Source organism: Argiope bruennichi, chromosome 10 (genome assembly GCF_947563725.1).
Source record: "Argiope bruennichi chromosome 10, qqArgBrue1.1, whole genome shotgun sequence".
Taxonomy (NCBI): Eukaryota; Metazoa; Arthropoda; class Arachnida; order Araneae; family Araneidae; genus Argiope; species Argiope bruennichi.
This window is the reverse complement of record NC_079160.1, coordinates 48,075,113-48,093,244: the sequence shown is the minus strand read 5'-3', so window position 1 is coordinate 48,093,244 and position 18,132 is coordinate 48,075,113. Positions and strand designations below refer to the sequence as shown.

Sequence of the window (18,132 nt, the reverse complement as noted above, 5' to 3'; positions counted from 1 at the left end):
GCAATTTAATCAATTGAAATTAAAATCGACAATTTCAAAGTATATTAATTATTCCTCATAAATAATTATTGCATTTTTTTCATTAGTATAAAAAAACATTAAAAATTTGAAATGTTGAATCTTTCTCAAAGGTTTCTTTTTGCTTACTGATATCAATAATGAAAAATATATATTCATATGAAAATTTTTCTACTGAATTGATTATACAGGTAAATGCTTAATGATAAAAAAAATTAATATTATTATTTTTAATATTTTTCTTTTTTAACTTTAACCTTATTGTTTCATGAGATAATCATTTTTAATTCTCTTTTATTATTAATGTTCCTTTCATTGAACTTAATTTAAAAAAAAATTATTATTGTAGCATTTTGTGCAGCAAGTATTTAATTAGTACTGTGATGACTAAGTTACACATTCCATTTTCTTCTTTTTGTTGAATAAACACTGAGTTCAGTAACAGTCTATTCTTTTATTATAAATAATAAATACCTTGTGATAATACTTTCAATTTATTCTCTTATGTCCTTTTAAAATAAAATTAATTCACTGTGCATTTAGGAAAATATTATTATAAATTTTTAATTTGGTTTTGTCCTTTACTGAGGATAAGTGAAGATAGTTACTTTCAAAGACTTATTTTGATAACATTGTTCTCTTGAATATTGTTTATTTTAATTGTGATATATGTTGATTATTGTATGGTTTAATGCTTTTGCATAGTTTTTAGTGAAATTGTATCAAATTAGACATTGCTTATCTATTTTTGTTATTGAGGTACATTTTTAATGTATATTAAACTTATGCTACTATGGTCATTTCTAGATGTAAAATAGTTTAATATGTTGCAGTGGTGCTGAAACATAAGAAATCTTTAATGGTCATTGAATAACTTCATTATAAGACAACTTGATGATCATTTTAGATAATTTGTTCTTAAAAATTTTTTAAAGCCATTACACAATACTATTAATATGTTTATTTGTAATACAACACTAATTTTGATAGTTTAGATTTAAAGCTTTAATTTAAAAAAATGTTCTAAGGAACATTTTTTTAAGCTGCTATCTGAGATAGTTTCATTATTTAATTTTTTAAAATCATTTTTATGTTTTACCAAGAAAAAGCAAATATTTTTGTTTCTTGTTTTTGAACTTGAAACCTGTATAAGTTTTCATTTAAATATGCATGTGCAGTTGGTACATTTAAAAGGTTAATAAGACATTTTTTATTGTGAAATATATCATGTCACCAGGAAAAGGAATCAAATGACATTTGGGATCAAGCTAATTAAAAAAAAAGAATATGCATTTTTAAATCATTTTATTTTGAATATTGATTGTTTATTTTTTTTTAAGAAAAAAAATTTAGAAGCACAATTATAATACCACCGAAAATATATTTGTAGACTCCTTTAACATTCTGAAAATGTATTTTATTGGAAATATTAATTCGATACATTTCAATATAAAATCATCTTTTAGACAGCTTGTTTATAATAAAAGTAAGCTTAAAAATTATATTCTAAACTTGTATATAAATTGTATTCAGTAAATTTACTGAACCATAAAAATAATCATCTGATAATTTTATGGTTTGATGTAAATTATGATTATTGGGTATCAATACATATCTTGGTAATTTTGTAAATAAAAAAAGTGTAAATTCATAATGATAATCATCATTTATTAAACTTGTTATTCATTTAAGCATGTCAATTCCTTAAAAATTAAAATAATATTAATCTCAGAACAGTAATACGATACTGACATGGAGATAATTTTATATTCTTAAAATGCATAGAAATAATTTTTTTTTACTATGTTATTAACAGCTTTCTATATTTGAGTTGTTACTAGCCATAATAGATTCTGGAAATAATTTAGGGTTTCTGTAAATATATTAATTCCTCTTACTCTTCATAAAGACTTGTATATATTTATATATTCTGTTTATAAGAACACACATATTTACAATCCACACCTTATATATTTATTAATTTGATTTGCAAAATATGTTTTATTTGGTAGAAACTGAAATATTTTTAAAAAAAATATTTTCCTTTGGGTCCAATTGTAGAAGAATTATTAAACTGAATCTCGAAGTACTTATCAATATTGACAAACACGAGCATTTTCTATCTATCATGTGCACATCTCGTTGTTCTGCAGGATTGAGGTGATATTCAGATTCTTTGTACTCAATTTTGAACAGAAAAAATCATTTCATAGTTCCAAGAAGCAACTAAAAATTTTAGTTTTAAAGTAAATGATGGTATTGTGAAGTTCAATTTACAATTTTGATCTTGTAAGGTGTATTAGCTGATATAGAATTATTACTATTTTTGAGTAATTAATGACATTATTACTCGATTATTCTTATATAATTTTTTGTTGCTGCTTTTTTTAAATATGTCATAAATTTTTTTTAAATATTTTATCTTTTTTCAGACATTTTGATATAAATTGTAACAATTCTGATATTTAAAAGTTTTAATTTTATTGTATTATAATTTTAAAATTCAGATTTGAGTGCTTATTTAGGAAAGTGCCACAGTTAAAAATAGTTCTGCAAATAGCTTTCAATTTTATATATTTAATTTATAATTATTGAACCGAGTGATTTAGTTGTGATAATTATACCTGATGTGTTTTTAAAAATTTGTTGCATTCTATTATATTTTTCATGTTGCTTTTTATATACATTTATTTGTATGCAGTATATTTTGTATTCCTTATTAAATTATGTGTGATTTAAAATACTTTGCTATTGTTTGTATTTACTTATATTGAATTTGTTACAAAATATTTCCATATAAATTACTGGAATACTTTTAATTTTAGTTTACATTATTAACAGTTAGACTACATTATATGATAATTTCAGGCTGTTTTGGTTTTAAACAATTAATGCCTAATGTCCTATTTACAAAATATGTAAATATCACTTGATGACTAGACAGAATGTTAAATTCACTTCTGCTTTGTTTCTTGTTATGGATTTTCAAATAATTTCAACTGGTATGTGCCATTTATTAGGTTCGGAAGTCATATTGTCTTTCCCCTCCCACCTCTTTGATTGTTTTTCAAAGTAATGCAAGAATTTTGAAAATGATTTTTTTTATATGTAATTATGTTTTTATCAGTCTTTTAATATTTATTTATAAAAGAAGTTTTTAAAATGATTTTTCAATCAATTTTTGTTATGTGCACCTCTATATCCCTAACATCTTTTTTAGATTTAATTGTCTTGATACTTTTAACATAATTTAGAAGAAATTTACTGAAAAGTTCTGCATAAATTGAATTAAGTGAAGAAATTTTGTTTTTCATTTAATATTACATGTTTAACACTTTATTGAGTGTGAATGAAGTACTATTTTTTTATTTGTATGTTTTCACATGCTTATAGTTGCACAGGACAAATGTTTTCCTTTTTTTTATGCTTTTTAAATTTGTACCTTTATTAATTTGCTAGTAAATTTAACCAATAAAACAAATTAATATTCATACAGATGACTACTTTTTATGTATGCTGTTCTTCCAATAAAATTGGATGATGTATTAATGTTTAATATTAGTTTCATATACATAGATGTATATATATATACAGTGCTTCAACTATAGGCTGCAGGTTCATTTGGAATTGCAAAAGTCATTTCTTTGGTAGATTTTTCGTAACCAAGAAAAGTTTATTTGGCTGTCGAATAAAATTCCTTAAATATATTTTTTAAACACAGGAATAATTAAATAATCTTCCATGATTTGTTGTAGAATATTGATGCCCCAAGTAGAATTTTTTTTTAACTTGTAAATAGTATCATCTGGATGTCTAGCATCATAAAGTTTTTAAATATGAAAACCATTTTGAAGCACCTTAATAATACGTAATTTTGTAAATTAAAAAAAAATATTACTTGTGTCAAATTTGTTGCAACTTAAAAAGTTTTCAAATTTTTCTTCATCTTTAGTATATTAGTAGTGAAGAATTTATTCTTACCCAGCATAAATAAAATAATCTATGGGTGTAGATTGGCTTCAATCAATGAAAAATAAGAATAACAATATATTTGGTGGGCAAAAGAAATAGATATACATCAAGCATGGGAGAAGTTGTTCTTAAAAACATACATGAAATATATTTAGCCGCTTTTATTTTTATCATAAAGCCTCTTTAGCAGGCTACACATTCGATCATTAATGTATTATTTTGGATCAATCCTTTGAACAAATTACAAAAGGGATTTTACTCTATGATATTGACTTTATTGCTGTGCATAATTACACTAATCAACTACGTAAAATCCAAATAATAATTTGATGAACTTTTATTTTGATTTCTCAATAATAAAGATCCCTTTTGAGATGTACTTTTTACTATTTATTTAACCAATCTCGCCAAATAACGGTGTATTAAAAAATTCTTGTAGGTCAGAATATTTAAAATTGAAAGTTTTAAGGGGAGGGGGACACTTTTCAATAATACCAAGTTTGTTTGAAAAAATGCTTTTTTAAAAATTAGTTTTGGACTTAATTTGTAATAGTGATTATGAGGCTTGATAGAATCTCTAATCCATTTTAGAAATTCATCATAACATATTAGAATAATTAAATTCAAATAAGTTTTTTTTGTCTAATATATTATTTTTGTATTTGTCATTAACTGATCATGAATTGAAAAATTTCAAGACGTTCTGATCTTGGGGGATTAAAATATATTCATATTTATATAACATATAATACATATATAACGTATATAACATAATATATACATCAATTTCATTTTCCAAAAAACTTAAAATCAAAAACCCTTTTGACAATTTACTGATTAATCTGGGCAATTATTTAAAGAAGATACTTTTTATTCCAAGGACTACAACTGTTGGTCTTCAAAGTATGAGAGAAGGTACGTTTCTATTGTTACCAATAACTAGATCCTTCTCTCCTGACTCCTTGTCTTCAGGTTGAAATGATAATTTTATAACAGTTTGATATCTACAGAATTATTTTTATTCTAAAACGAACACATTATGTGTTGGACTAAAACTCATTTTGCCTTGAAGCAAGTTTACATAATTTAATAAACTGTTTTGTAGAAAGAATCTTACAATGGAACTTTTCGAAACAAATTTTATCATACTAATATTAAAAGCATCAGTAAAAATACATATCACCTCATTTATTTACAATTCTTTTGTTGTATCACATTCTGTGCATTCATTCAGATATTCACAAATATACCAAACGTCTCTTTCAAAATATAAATATTTAGAAATATAAAGGCAGTAAGAAAATTATTTATAACAAAGGCACTCTTCATAGAACCTTAAGATATTCTATCTGGTAAAACTAATTAATGCCACTGGCATTTTGACAACTGCAGAATTCCCAATTAGTATACTCCAATATTAAACTTTTCTAAACAACTATATAGATATACAGTGTAAATAAAATATTATTGTGCAACTTATATATATACATACAGATTACCCAAATCTGTATTTGTAATAATGTTCATTTCACTCTCTTAAAAAAAAAAAAAAAAACGATTCAATTTAGTAGCATGTTGCCAAAATTCATCAATTTTAATGTGACCCGACTTACTTTTTCTAAATAAAAATTAAGCAAACAATTGTATAGTTCATAATTCCCAAATGAAATTCTTCATTTGTCAAGCCATATTAAAAGTATAAAAAAATTGTAAACTCAAGCTACAATATACACTACGAGCACAAATTTCACATGAAAACATATCGCTGATACAACTTTTAGGTTAAGTCAAAATTATTTCATTTAAACTATTGTAAAAATGTATTTTTTTTACCTGAAATAATTTATTAAAATATTGTAATAACATTCTAATTCTTCATATTTGAAAAATTCAACTTTCTCCTTGAAATCTGAATTATTTATAAAGGTGGAAAACTTATATTTTGCATATAATTAATTTTTAAAGTTTATATATAGAGCATAGACCAGAGTATGCAGTGCTATGACATTTTAATGAAATCAACAAGTAATATAGAAATGAGAAACTCATTCTCTTTGTTTACAACTAATCCAACAAAAATGTTAATAAAAGTACATTGGATCATATTCATCTGACATTTCAACAGAATAATTATTAACAATGTTTCCAAAATCAGATTATTATCATTGATAATATGGCTGCCTATAACCTGGATCTGCAGGTCCTCTAGGTTGAAGATGTTGTACATTTGGATTTGCAGTAGGAGGTGGTGCTGTTATTGGCCTTGGAGGGAGAGCTGTCCTTGTAGGGGGCGGTGGAACACTACCAGGATTCCACTGTTGCATGTAATTTGCATTTTCTTCGTAACCTCCAGATGTTGGTGGTGGAAAATGCTGAGGTGGTAACGGCCGTGGTGGATGCTGCGGACCTCTAGGGGGAGTATATGTTGCAGGTGGTGGATGATGAACAGGAGGTGGTGGGGTTGAATAAATTGGCCCACTAGGTGGATGAATTGGAGGTTGGTGATGAACAGGAGGAGGAGGCTGGGTAAATGTTTGAGTACTTATGGGAGGTGCCTGTGAATATGCAGGTGTTGGTGTAGGATGCGGATGTTGATAGGCATGAGTTGCATAATTAGTTGGAGGATGTTGTAAATTTGGCAATGGGTGACTGGTAGTTACACTACATGTATACTGTGCAGCATGTGGTTGAGGATGAATATGTGCTGTAGGTGCTGGAGCAGAATGTCCGGCTCCATCATCCTGGATGGGAACAGTAATTAAATTTGGTCGAGCACTACTAACTGGTATTGAAGTTTGGTAACTAGCTGGAGAATGTGGATATTGACGTATCTGGTTAACAGGACTTCCCATAGGTATATTAGGATTTCTTGAATGATCAACCTGATCTCTGTGATCTTGAGTATGCTGTATATGTCCTACAATCATTGGTTGATGTGATACATCTACATGTAAATGTCCTCTAGGGTCACGTGGATCTCGGGTAACTGGAACATGACTAGGTCCCACTGAAATAGGATTTGCAGCTGGAACTGTATGTGATGTCCCTGAAGCAGTTGAATTAGCCCCACTTGATGTAGAACTAGGTTTCAGATGTCTATGATTGACATGGGCCTAAAAAGAATTTTAATTAGTAATTTTTAAAATCAATTAAAATAAATCAACATGCAGATCATTACACCGATTAATTATTATTTTAATAAATCACTTTGTTTGTTTAGTTAATTTCTATATGACCAAGAATAAAATTTTGCATTTATTACCTGCAAATCTCTTTGACTTAAGTAAGTTCTTCCACAAGCACCTGGAACATGCCTGCCTCCACCATAACTACACATGAAAACAGTTCCTAGGGCACTTTGTTCAATTCTTTGTACTTTTTCATCACATCTAAACAAAACAGAAGAACGCTGGTTAAGTATTAAGAGTGCAGAAAATGCATAACAAAAAATACAGCATAAGAATTATTATTGCTTACTTGGGGCATATTTTATCACACTTTTTGGCACAGTCATAACAGCATACATGTTTACAAGGAATCTAAACGGGAGGGAAAATAAAATATTATTTCTAGAAAATCTTCACATTTGAAATAATAATCTTCAGAAATGATTTGAAATTTTAAGAAAGCGCATTCATTAGTAGTTACAGTTCCAAATACGTGTTTTTTTTTTTTTTGTGTGTGTGTGTGTGTGTGTTTAACAGAAAATTAAAATCATTCATTGATTAAAATATATAATCCATGTTCAAGAAAAAATAAACAAAGTTATTGATTTATTCATATATCAGATCCTCTATTAATTATTACTTAAACAATAACCACCATTCAATTATTATTTAAACATAAAACATTATATATTAGTTAAATAAATAAATGCAACAATATCAAAGAAAATAAGGATTTCCACTCTTTACTCACAGTTGAGTCTTATGTAAACATTTTTTAAAAAGGCATGTTATATTGAGAAAAAAATCAAATACATGCTTACGGTTCTGGAAGAATAGTTCACAACTCTATTGTAAATTTATACGAAAATATTGGAAGTGATTAGTATGCTAAAATGTAACTATATTCTAAAAAATACAGTAGCTTTTTCTAATAACATATTAGGTAAAAAAATATTAAATTTCAATGTAAATTTGACAGAGTATTTGTAATTTATGAATCAGAATTTAAAATATAATATCAAATACTTAATTCAAAGTAATAAATTTTTTAGTTTCTCAAAATACCATCAAAATTTTTTGAAGACATTCATTTATTTTATAATATTTATTCAGTAATAAAAATAATGAATGCAAATTATTTAAACATAACAAATTTTATATTTAATATATATTCTTTTAAATGAGTTGATAGCCTCATTTTATTCTTAGACTATTTTTATAAGCTATTTTACAACAAAAACAAAAAAAAATTTACTGATTAGTATATTACTTTGTAATAAACTGAATACTAATATTTACTGTTCAGCAATTAGGATGGGTTTAAATTGTCAAAATAGGGGTGAAAGGGAAGATGAATGGAGGATATGTTTACATTTACTAGTATCTAATGGGGGAAATCCAAGGTCAAAGGGCATACTGGAAATGCACTCATCTCAGAATCCATTGACAAACAGTAGTTTTATACACAATATATATATATATATATATATATATATATATATATATATATATATATATAAGAAAAAAAATATATATATACCATTCGTCCATAGTTTAAAATAGGAAGAGAACACTTTTCACAACAGTGGATCAAAGGATCAATAACTTTTTCTCCAATGAGATTGACCTAAAAAGAATAACAATCCATAATATGAAACAGAAAATACATCCATTTGTTCATCACAAGGAATCGTCCAAAACTGTAAATCATAGCAACATGAAATGTACACATGCTGTTCTATAGTTCATTTTTCAATTAACTAAACTGTGTCAACTTTATAAAAGGATATGTTTGCGGTGGGCAGAAAAATCTGTTACAATTAATAATAACCATGAAATTTGGCAAACAAATAGTAGTGATGGCAATTCAATGTACCCTGAAGCCCAATTATTGAAATTTACTGTAAAATTTTTTAAAAATTAACGTTTGTGGTAGCTTTATTTTTAATTCAACTTGCCAGCACTATAATTTTTAATGACTGTAAGGAAGGGGAGGGAGAATTTCATCATTAAAAATAACTATTGCCAAAACAAACAATTGCTATTTTAAAAACATTCTTAAATATGTCAAATTTTCAAAAAATTAAAGCTAAGTTTACCTTATCAAACTTAGTTATCTTTTGAGGTTATTGCTCAAACATATATTTTTTTTCTGATTTAAAACAGAAATGATAAAAATACATTCATTCATTGATTTTTTTTCCAAATGAGTTCAAAGTTTTTTCGCTTCTGCCTTTTTAGATGTTTGTATCACTGACAAGTCCGGATTGGTAAAAAAATCTGAGAGAAATCATATTTTCTTAAGTATGATACTTTGAACAAAATGAATGGAAGTCGCACAATTTCAATTAAAAACTGAAGTTGCAAACAAGATATACTATTGCAAAATATTGCTTTAATGAAAGACCTGAGCAATGGAATACAATTATAAGGAACTGACAATGTAAAAGACAAAGAAGTTTCCAGAGCATTTGGCATGAAAATAAAGCACAAAAAAAGAAAATGCTGAACAATCTTAATTTTTTTTAATAGACAGTTATATGTGCTTTTCTCATTGCTAAAATCTTTTGACTAAGTATCATTTTACAGAGAGAAATTGCCAATTGTGTATATTCAGAAATTTTAAATGAACAATATTATTTTATCAATGTAAAGAATTTTGAAGACAAAATATCCTTCGTATTATTTTTCACAGATAATTTTCAACAAGGGACTATAAATAGTTTAAATAACCAAGTTTAAATTTATAATAACAGAAACAATAAAATCAACTATCAAGGATAAAGGATGAGTTTGGATTAATCCTAGAGAAAAGTGGGAGTTAAAACTATTAAGGAAAAAAAAATATATATATATCTAAATTTGTTTCATACTTAAACATACCTTGTGATCCCACCGCAATTTTTGATTTTGATGAAGTGGTTCTGGGAAACTTCTATCCATTGGGCTGAAAGCCGGTGTTTCCAATTTTGAGATAACTTCATCAAGGTTTGAATCCCCAACTAAAATTATCAATATTCTAAAATATAAAATTTCTAAAAAAATGTATATAAAAGAGATCAAAAGCAAAATACAATATAAAAATTAACAAAATTTTAACTATACTAAATACACAATATTTTTCTAAAGACTAGGCACCCAGTGTCTGTTACCAATACTGTTTTTTGACTAATGAAATGGAGCAATTTCCATGGCATATTTTTGGATAGATTTTCTGGCTAATTTTAGAGAGCTTATTTTGTTGAAACAAATCATAATAGGTTACTAATCTGATCCATCCAAAGGCACATGCAAAAATCTGAATTACAGGACAGCTGAGATGGAACATTGGCAGGAATTAAGGTTGAATCTTAAGGGCTATTAATGGATACAATACAACCCTTCCCATATAGAAGGCATGTTCTGTCATTGGTAAGGAGTTATCATCTCATATCATTTCTTTACCCACCAGGGTGGAGAACCAACCACCCTTCTAGAAGCTTCTCACCATAGGATCATCATTCCCTCGGAAGATTTGTTGAGACTTAATTCTAACTATAAGAATTTTAAGAAAATTGAAAATTACTTATTAAATAACTATTTAAAGAATTAAGTATATTTTAAATAAAATAATTTAAATAAAAAAGGAAACTTAAAAAAAGTATGGATTTATATATTGACTTCATTTTTTCTCATATAAAAGAATGAATCCTCCATAAATAGAAATTCTACGACAAATAAAGAACTAACTTAAAAAAAAATTCATAACTGTTTTATTTTATATACAACAGGTATTGGGGTACGTACTATTAACATTTTTCATAAGAGACAAAAGATTTTACAGAAATAACTCACAATTATACAATATCAATAAAATCTAGAGATAATTATACATTAGCATTAAGACAATCAAAATGGTGCCTAGTATAGCAACCTTATGATACAGAATGTAGCAAACAGAAAACTTTAAAATTTTTCACTGCCACTTTTTTTTTTTTTTTTTTTGCAAAGTTATGTACAAAAATCATATGGAAATTTAAAAATATATGAGCAGAGATAACATATAAAGGATAGAGCAAATATTTTATTTAACTACCTCTCAGAGCCAGACTAAGGCAGGAGCATACGGTGTAGTTGCCCCAGGCCCTCACATAGATTAAAAAGTTTTTTTAAAAGAAAATATCAGTACAGTGTCAAATCCTGTCAATTTTATGCTAGCTTCTTCATTGATCTATCATATGAACACAAAAAAATCTATATTTTATAAATCCATCTAAATTTCTAGGGTGGAATTCAGCTAAATTTTCGCAATTATGATGGGCAAATTTGGCCAATCAAGACTGTATTTTTACATATTATAAAATGCGATATGTTTACAAAAATACGGCTTCTGATTTTCTTAATTGAGCCATCATAATTACAAAAGGTATTATGATAGCTTTAATAGCTATTTTAGGTTCTAGTGAATTTTCTTGTTATATATCTATAATGAGGTGAAAAATTTCAATACCTTTATAAAGTTTAGTTCTTAATTACTGAAGCAGAGGAGAGGCCTCAAAGAAGTTTTTGCCCTGGGCCCCAATTAGGTTAAGTCGTGCCCTGCTACCTCTATTAATAATAAATATGATAATATCTACAAGCTGCCAGATTGCTTGATTTAGAGCTACCAAACTTTGCATATATTTACTTTAGAAGTGGGAATGTACACCTCAGAGAGATTATTTTTGAAATTTCAATTAGAATTTTGATTAATTAAAAATTAAGCTGAAGAATGGCTTTTTCCTTCAATACTCTCTGAAAGTATTATAGTATTAAAATGATTTTTACAACATTTCATAAATTGTCTTTTTAACGATACCCAATTTAATAGTCACAAGGATATTTCCTGAATTTCAGCAATTGTTTTTGCATAATTTCCTATAATAGATTATATCATTGTCCTGTAGCTCAAACCCTTTTCATTATTTCATCAAATATTCAATCATGTGATTTTTTTCCACATTGTTGAAAGTTAAGGTATAAGATTTCTGCTTAAATAAAAGTTATAATACTGCAAGATTTAGAAGAGATCAAGTGACCAACCAAGTGATGTGTTTTTAATGTATCACAGGATTAGTCTTTATTAAACAGTTTCATACAATAATGAATAGAACATATATATATAGTCTATAAAAATAACATTATTTTAATGTATGACAATTTGATGGAATGACCTTAATGAATGATCTAAGTGTTTTAACTGAAATTAAATATAACCAAACTTTTTGGCATGCCAGCTGTTCACAAAAGTGGCTAATAATGTAACATTATTCATCAGTGAATATTTGGCTCAGCTCCAGTATACGGCTTACGCTAAATTGGTGATAAACATTAATTTCTGGCTGCCCTAACTGACATCCTTACTCTACATTATGGTAACCATAAATCTTTATTTCTTAACCTTAAATTTCACTAATTTTTGATATCTCATACTATTCTTGCCATTCACTTGGATCGGACGACTTGCTGTTAGCTCTCACCATTTCCCACGTGGCCAGATTGCATTTTTTTGTTTTTGGATATTTATTTTTCTATTTTTACTGATAGATATGACATATGTTAAGGTAGAAATTAAGGATGTTGTTGAAAAATATGATAGTGTTGCAGAATAAAATTTAGAAGAGAATATGATGTACACTGACAGGGATTAGTCTTTATTAAACAGATTCATATAATAATGAATAGAACATATGCAAGACTATAAAAATAACATTATTTTAATGTCTGGCAATTTGATAGAATCACCTCAGTGAATGATCTAAATATTTTAACTAAAGTTAAATATAAGCAATCTTTTTGGCATGCCAGCTGTTCCCAAAGATGGTTAGTATTGCAACATTACTCGTTAGTGAAATATTTCCTTTTATGCTGAGTTTCATACTTCTTACCAAATAAATGCCTACTATCACAGTCATCTGTTTATATAGTGCTGTAATATGCTTCTTAATTGTCGTGCTGCATTTAAAAATATATGCAATATTCAATAAATAGCACACTTATTCCTATATAATTGTTTATATCAGTATGGATTCCATGATACCAAGATTAAATTTATATGGAATACGGCAGAAAGGAACTTAAGATATTGGTACAACGAAGCAAACTCATCAATGCTCCCTAAACATTGTGAATGAAAATTTAAACTTCATTTGATCATATTAATAATATAGCACCCCCCCCCCCTTTTAAACATAAATAAATAAAGGTACACAAGAGTGACCATTTATATAATAAGAAATAAAAAGGTATTAATATAACAAACAAGATTTTTATTTGAAAACATTAACCTGAAATTCTATAGCAACAGATATATAAATCCGCTGACAATAATAGAGATAATGAATAAGATTAATAAATTAAAAAGTAAAATGACACTATGTAAATATACATACATGGTTTATCAGTTGTTGATTTTTCTGTTGTTGTATTTGTGGTCTCGTCAACATCTTCATCTGCCGTACCCGCAACAGCCTTTTTAGTAGAAGCTCGTCTTGTTTTACCTCCACGACGTCCACGTCCTCTACCCTTTCCTTTCAGTTTTAAAGAAATGTTTTTGCGAACACCTTGAGCCTGAGCTGAGCCCACATTTGTTTCCGAATATTCTAGATCGTCCGCTACATTAAGAAAAATATTATATAAAAAAATAATAGGATAAAAAGTTAAGTAACAAAACGCAATTGAAATTAAAATAAAATTCAAAACTAAGTTATTGATGGTAAAAGAGATGAAAACAAATTATAACATTTCTTTAAATATCTGGATTAAAATGATTATAGAATTACACCACATGTTTTAATGACATTCGCTCTCTGAGACAGAAATAAAAAGATAAACTAATTTAATAAACAAAACACAAAACTACATTTACTTTCATCCGCCATGGCGACACCGCTTTATTTTGAATGGTTACAGTTGACAGTTAAATTCATTTGCTTAGATGGATTAATTTTTTTTTTTAATATCTGGAATTCTTAGTCAAAATATTTATTTATATAAATGATTCATAGTATATTTACTTTGAAGATATAATTAATTTATTTTTAAACACCTTGTAAATAAATTAAACATCAAATTAAATACTATTCTTCAAAAAAAATATATGTTGTGTAAACTTCTCTTCCAGAAGTGAAATGACCTTCTATTTACAAACATGAAAGAAATGTTCTAAAGTTTTAAGGAGGGAAATTTCTAACATTAAGAGAATTTAAAACAAAAAATTAACATGTTTGTATATTTGTTGTTGTAATTTTAGATATTAAATTGTAATCTGTTCTGTATAATGCAGAAAGCAATAGGTATGTGTTAGAAATACTTTGAAATTGGAAGTAATTTAATTTCAATCACATTTCGAAAGGTAGCGTTATTAGACATAATACATGCTTTTATCACCGTGCTTAAGAAGGAATATAAAATTAAAAAAAAATGTTGAAATTAGAATTATTTCGTAAGTTTGCTAATTTTTCTCTTCTTAAAACTGAATTATTTTCTTTATATACTAATGTAGGAAAAATCATTTCTATTGTCTTTCAGAAAGAAAGTTTTTCAACAAAATTATATTTCATGAGTTCCTTTTTTTAGAAAAAATAACAGTTTAGTTTCGAAATGCTACATTGTCTGCATTTTAAAACGAACTTATAATCAAAATTAGTTTGTATATGGTTCTATGGTTTGTATAGTTCTATGGTTATTTACGTTGCCTTCTTTTTTATGACGTATTTCTGCAGTTTACTTAACAATAATTTAGACTTTCTTTGTATTTTTGTAATTTGAAATTTTTTAGTCTATATTTTATAAATTTATATTTATTTTATTATTTATATCTATTCCCCATATTTATTAAGGATTTAGAATAATTTTGCTTTAAACTTCCTTGAAAATAACATTCTCTGTCAGTCATTTTCATGGTACTTGGAGTGTTCACTTTATTAAAGTAATCATAATTACAGATTTGCAATATCTTTTAAAAATCATCCCTTGCTATCAAATTGGGATTTTGATTAAGGAATCAAATCAGTAGTAAAATAGTTTTCTAATCTTGTTTTCTTATGAAATAATATTCTCTTGAAAATGGTGTGTGAAACTATTGGTATCATTTCATCATGTAATTTCGCAGTTCTGATAAAACCTTGCATTAATATATCCCGTTTTTCTGGAAGAACTTTACTTAAATGAAATTGCTGCCAATAAGGCTTTCCATATTTGGATTTTCAATTCGGCCAGACAGATGACAGTTTATTTTTTTCTTTCTCAACAATCTCTATAGACAATAATATTATTTCCCCTAACTGGGATTGGATTGTGACAGAGGAATTTACAGCCAATGCTAGGAATGTGTAGCCTATGCTGTGGCACAAGGCTCAAACATTTTGGGTTGCTAATTCCTATTTATTTATGTGAAAATTCATGAACATTATATGATGGCTGATTTTTTGTGATATTCGAGTTTTGATTTTTGTGAACCCGGCACAAGCTAAGAATCCGTTCAGGAGCATACACCGGAAAACAAACCTCATTCCTTCCTATGATGGCTGAGTGGAACACAATAGAAAAAAAAGCAACCAGAATGCTGACTGAAAACACTGAAAATTGATTGTGAGAGAGAATTATGTATATGAACTTTGACCCTTTGAGGGTTAAATATATATATATATTAAATATACCATATATACAAGAGGAGGGGAGTACAATTTTGTGCATGGCATTAAATACTCTAGAACTGGCTCTGAAAGAACAAGTCTATTAATTTCTTATAACTTTACTTTTTAATTATCCAGGACAACTTTAGTTACACGTGTAAAGTGATAAAAAATTCTGATCAGAAATATAATTAATTGTATACCTAATTAGAACCCATTTAGTCATTATGCTATTGGTGATCTCTGTTAACCCCTTGCCTGTCGTGGGCATATATATATATATATGTCTCTCTAAGTCAATGTATTAACTGCCCCTGGCGTATATATACGTCTCGCAACTATATACGTATATATATATATGGCATTGGGGACCGAAACTTGCAAGTTATCCTCAGCAGGTTAGGGGTTAAATTAAAACTCTAGTACTATTTATAACTTTCATAAATGTATGGTCATATTAGACCAATGCCTTGACCAAATATGTCAAATTTCTTGACTGTAAAGAAAGCTTTTCTTAATATTTCATTTTCACTTGCTATTAAAATGGACTGTGGTTCCTGTGGTTTAAATGGTATGTAGTTTGATAATGGTATGTGGTATAAAATAAGTAGAAGACTATAGCATTCCTTTGATAATCTATTTATTGTCACATTGGGTAATCCAGATTATTAATGAATTTTCACAGTTTCTAATGTTAATAAGAATGTGATGATTTTTGAGGTAATAGAAATGTGCAAAAATGATAGGTATGTTCACAAACTGGTTAACAATGGTGAAAGTTGTTATTGCTATGTTAAAATAAATGAATAAAAGTATTGAATAATGTAAAATTATCATGAAGTTCTGAATAATATAAAAATATCATATCTGAAATAATGGCATTTTATAGTGGTGTCATTTAATAGTTGTAATGTAGAATAATGATTTACAAAACTGAGATCCTAAATATGCCATCTGCCAAAATTGATAAAACTCGACACTTTTTTAAACTTGCATCATGCCCGTACCTTTTTGTATTATTTAAAAAATTAGGTATAATTTGATGTTAATTTTTATGTACATTAATCATTAGGTATTGGTGACCAATGTATTATGTGCACATTATTGATATAATCAGAAACACAGCTTTTTTAACAACTGTTTAATCTTTTATCAAAGTAATATCCATTTTTATATTATTTTACTAGTCACCTCAGATGACCAGTTACTTCTCTGGAAATATCGCTTATATTTGATTTCAGATAAATCATTTAGATATTATATCTTGTCCATGATCCTTTCAAATTATCTGCTATTAAAACTGTGTTATTTTAATTGCCTTATTACATTCTATTCATTGCATACAGAAATATTTCTATTAGATATTGGTTTTATGACATCAATATTTTTTAATTAAATGTATTGCACCACAACTATTAAGCTTAAAGATGTATTTAGGATGTTTGCATAACACATATCAAGAATACATTTCTGTAAATGTATATCATTATCTTTGTATTTTTTAGAACAATTGAAACTTTGTAAGATAAAGATTTTTTGGCTCTTTATTCAATGAAAAAGACATAATAATCTCATGTCATTATTTTAAACATAATATATTCTTTTGAAATCTTATGATTAAGAAATTTTATGTAAGAGAATAATGTATTTAGTTTTCAGTAACTATATAAAGCATTTCTTTCAATTTAATTATTTTATTGCAAGATTGATATACCATTTCTTAAGACTAGAAAATTTCATTAATTTTGTATACACTTTCTCTTTTATGTTTGCACTCATCATTAAAAAATATTAATTTATTATCTACCAATTATATTTAAATAAATGTTGTGTAAATTTCTATACAGTCATATAATTGGTATTGCGTTTTTATTTATCATGCTGAATTAATACCTTCACATATAATAATGTATCTGACATGAATATCAAATTACTGAATTTTTAGTTTTAAACCTTCAGTTAATTGAAAGTAATTGAAAATGTAAAAATCACTTAGAAAGGCTTCAATATCACAAATTCCTCTCATATTATTGTACTAATTAAAGTTATTATGAATTTTTCAAATAGTAAAGTAGTAAATTCATAGATTAAGGAATCGATTTTGAAGTAGTTTTATTATTGCTGTGGATTTAATTTTTCTTTATAAATCTAACAAAGTTACATGGGACATTCTTTTTAACTTCACTTTCCTTTTTTAGCATTATGCATGCTTTGTTGTTGGTGGAGTTGCAACATTGCTGGTATCCATGCTGAAGGTATTATAAAAAAGCAAAATGGCAAATTGCTGAATAGAAGTTTAGAACCTTTATTACCAGTGGTGA

General features: G+C 26.9%; 2 protein-coding genes across 7 annotated transcripts in view; one reads left to right on the top strand and one right to left on the bottom strand.

Annotated features, from left to right (window-relative positions):
• Positions 1–4,815: 4,815 nt before the first annotated feature.
• On the bottom strand, positions 4,816–14,085 carry LOC129988906 (E3 ubiquitin-protein ligase Hakai-like). Of its 4 annotated transcripts, none has more exons than XM_056097194.1 (7): positions 14,044–14,085; positions 13,568–13,789; positions 10,041–10,159; positions 8,698–8,784; positions 7,468–7,529; positions 7,253–7,379; positions 4,816–7,103 (listed from the first exon to the last, which is right to left on the bottom strand). In XM_056097194.1, the coding sequence occupies exons 1-7, from the start codon at positions 14,054–14,056 to the stop codon at positions 6,153–6,155; spliced, it is 1,581 nt and encodes a 526-aa protein (XP_055953169.1). In that variant the 5' UTR covers positions 14,057–14,085; the 3' UTR covers positions 4,816–6,152. The 4 variants fall into 4 exon arrangements, with proteins under 4 accessions (XP_055953169.1, XP_055953168.1, XP_055953170.1 ...); XM_056097193.1 differs by having other exon boundaries at positions 14,038–14,062; XM_056097195.1 differs by having other exon boundaries at positions 13,958–14,050.
• A 230-nt stretch (positions 14,086–14,315) lies between these two features.
• The window catches only part of LOC129988164 (uncharacterized), a 94,280-nt gene continuing 90,463 nt past the window's right edge, over positions 14,316–18,132 (top strand). The window contains exons 1-2 of one of the 3 annotated variants that reach the window (XM_056096317.1): positions 14,316–14,470; positions 18,010–18,128. In XM_056096317.1, coding sequence (XP_055952292.1) covers positions 14,455–14,470; positions 18,010–18,128 — 135 coding nt within the window. In that variant the 5' untranslated portion in view covers positions 14,316–14,454. Of the gene's footprint in view, positions 14,620–18,009; positions 18,129–18,132 lie in introns of all 3 variants that reach the window. The other 2 variants (XM_056096316.1, XM_056096318.1) reach the window with 2 other exon arrangements.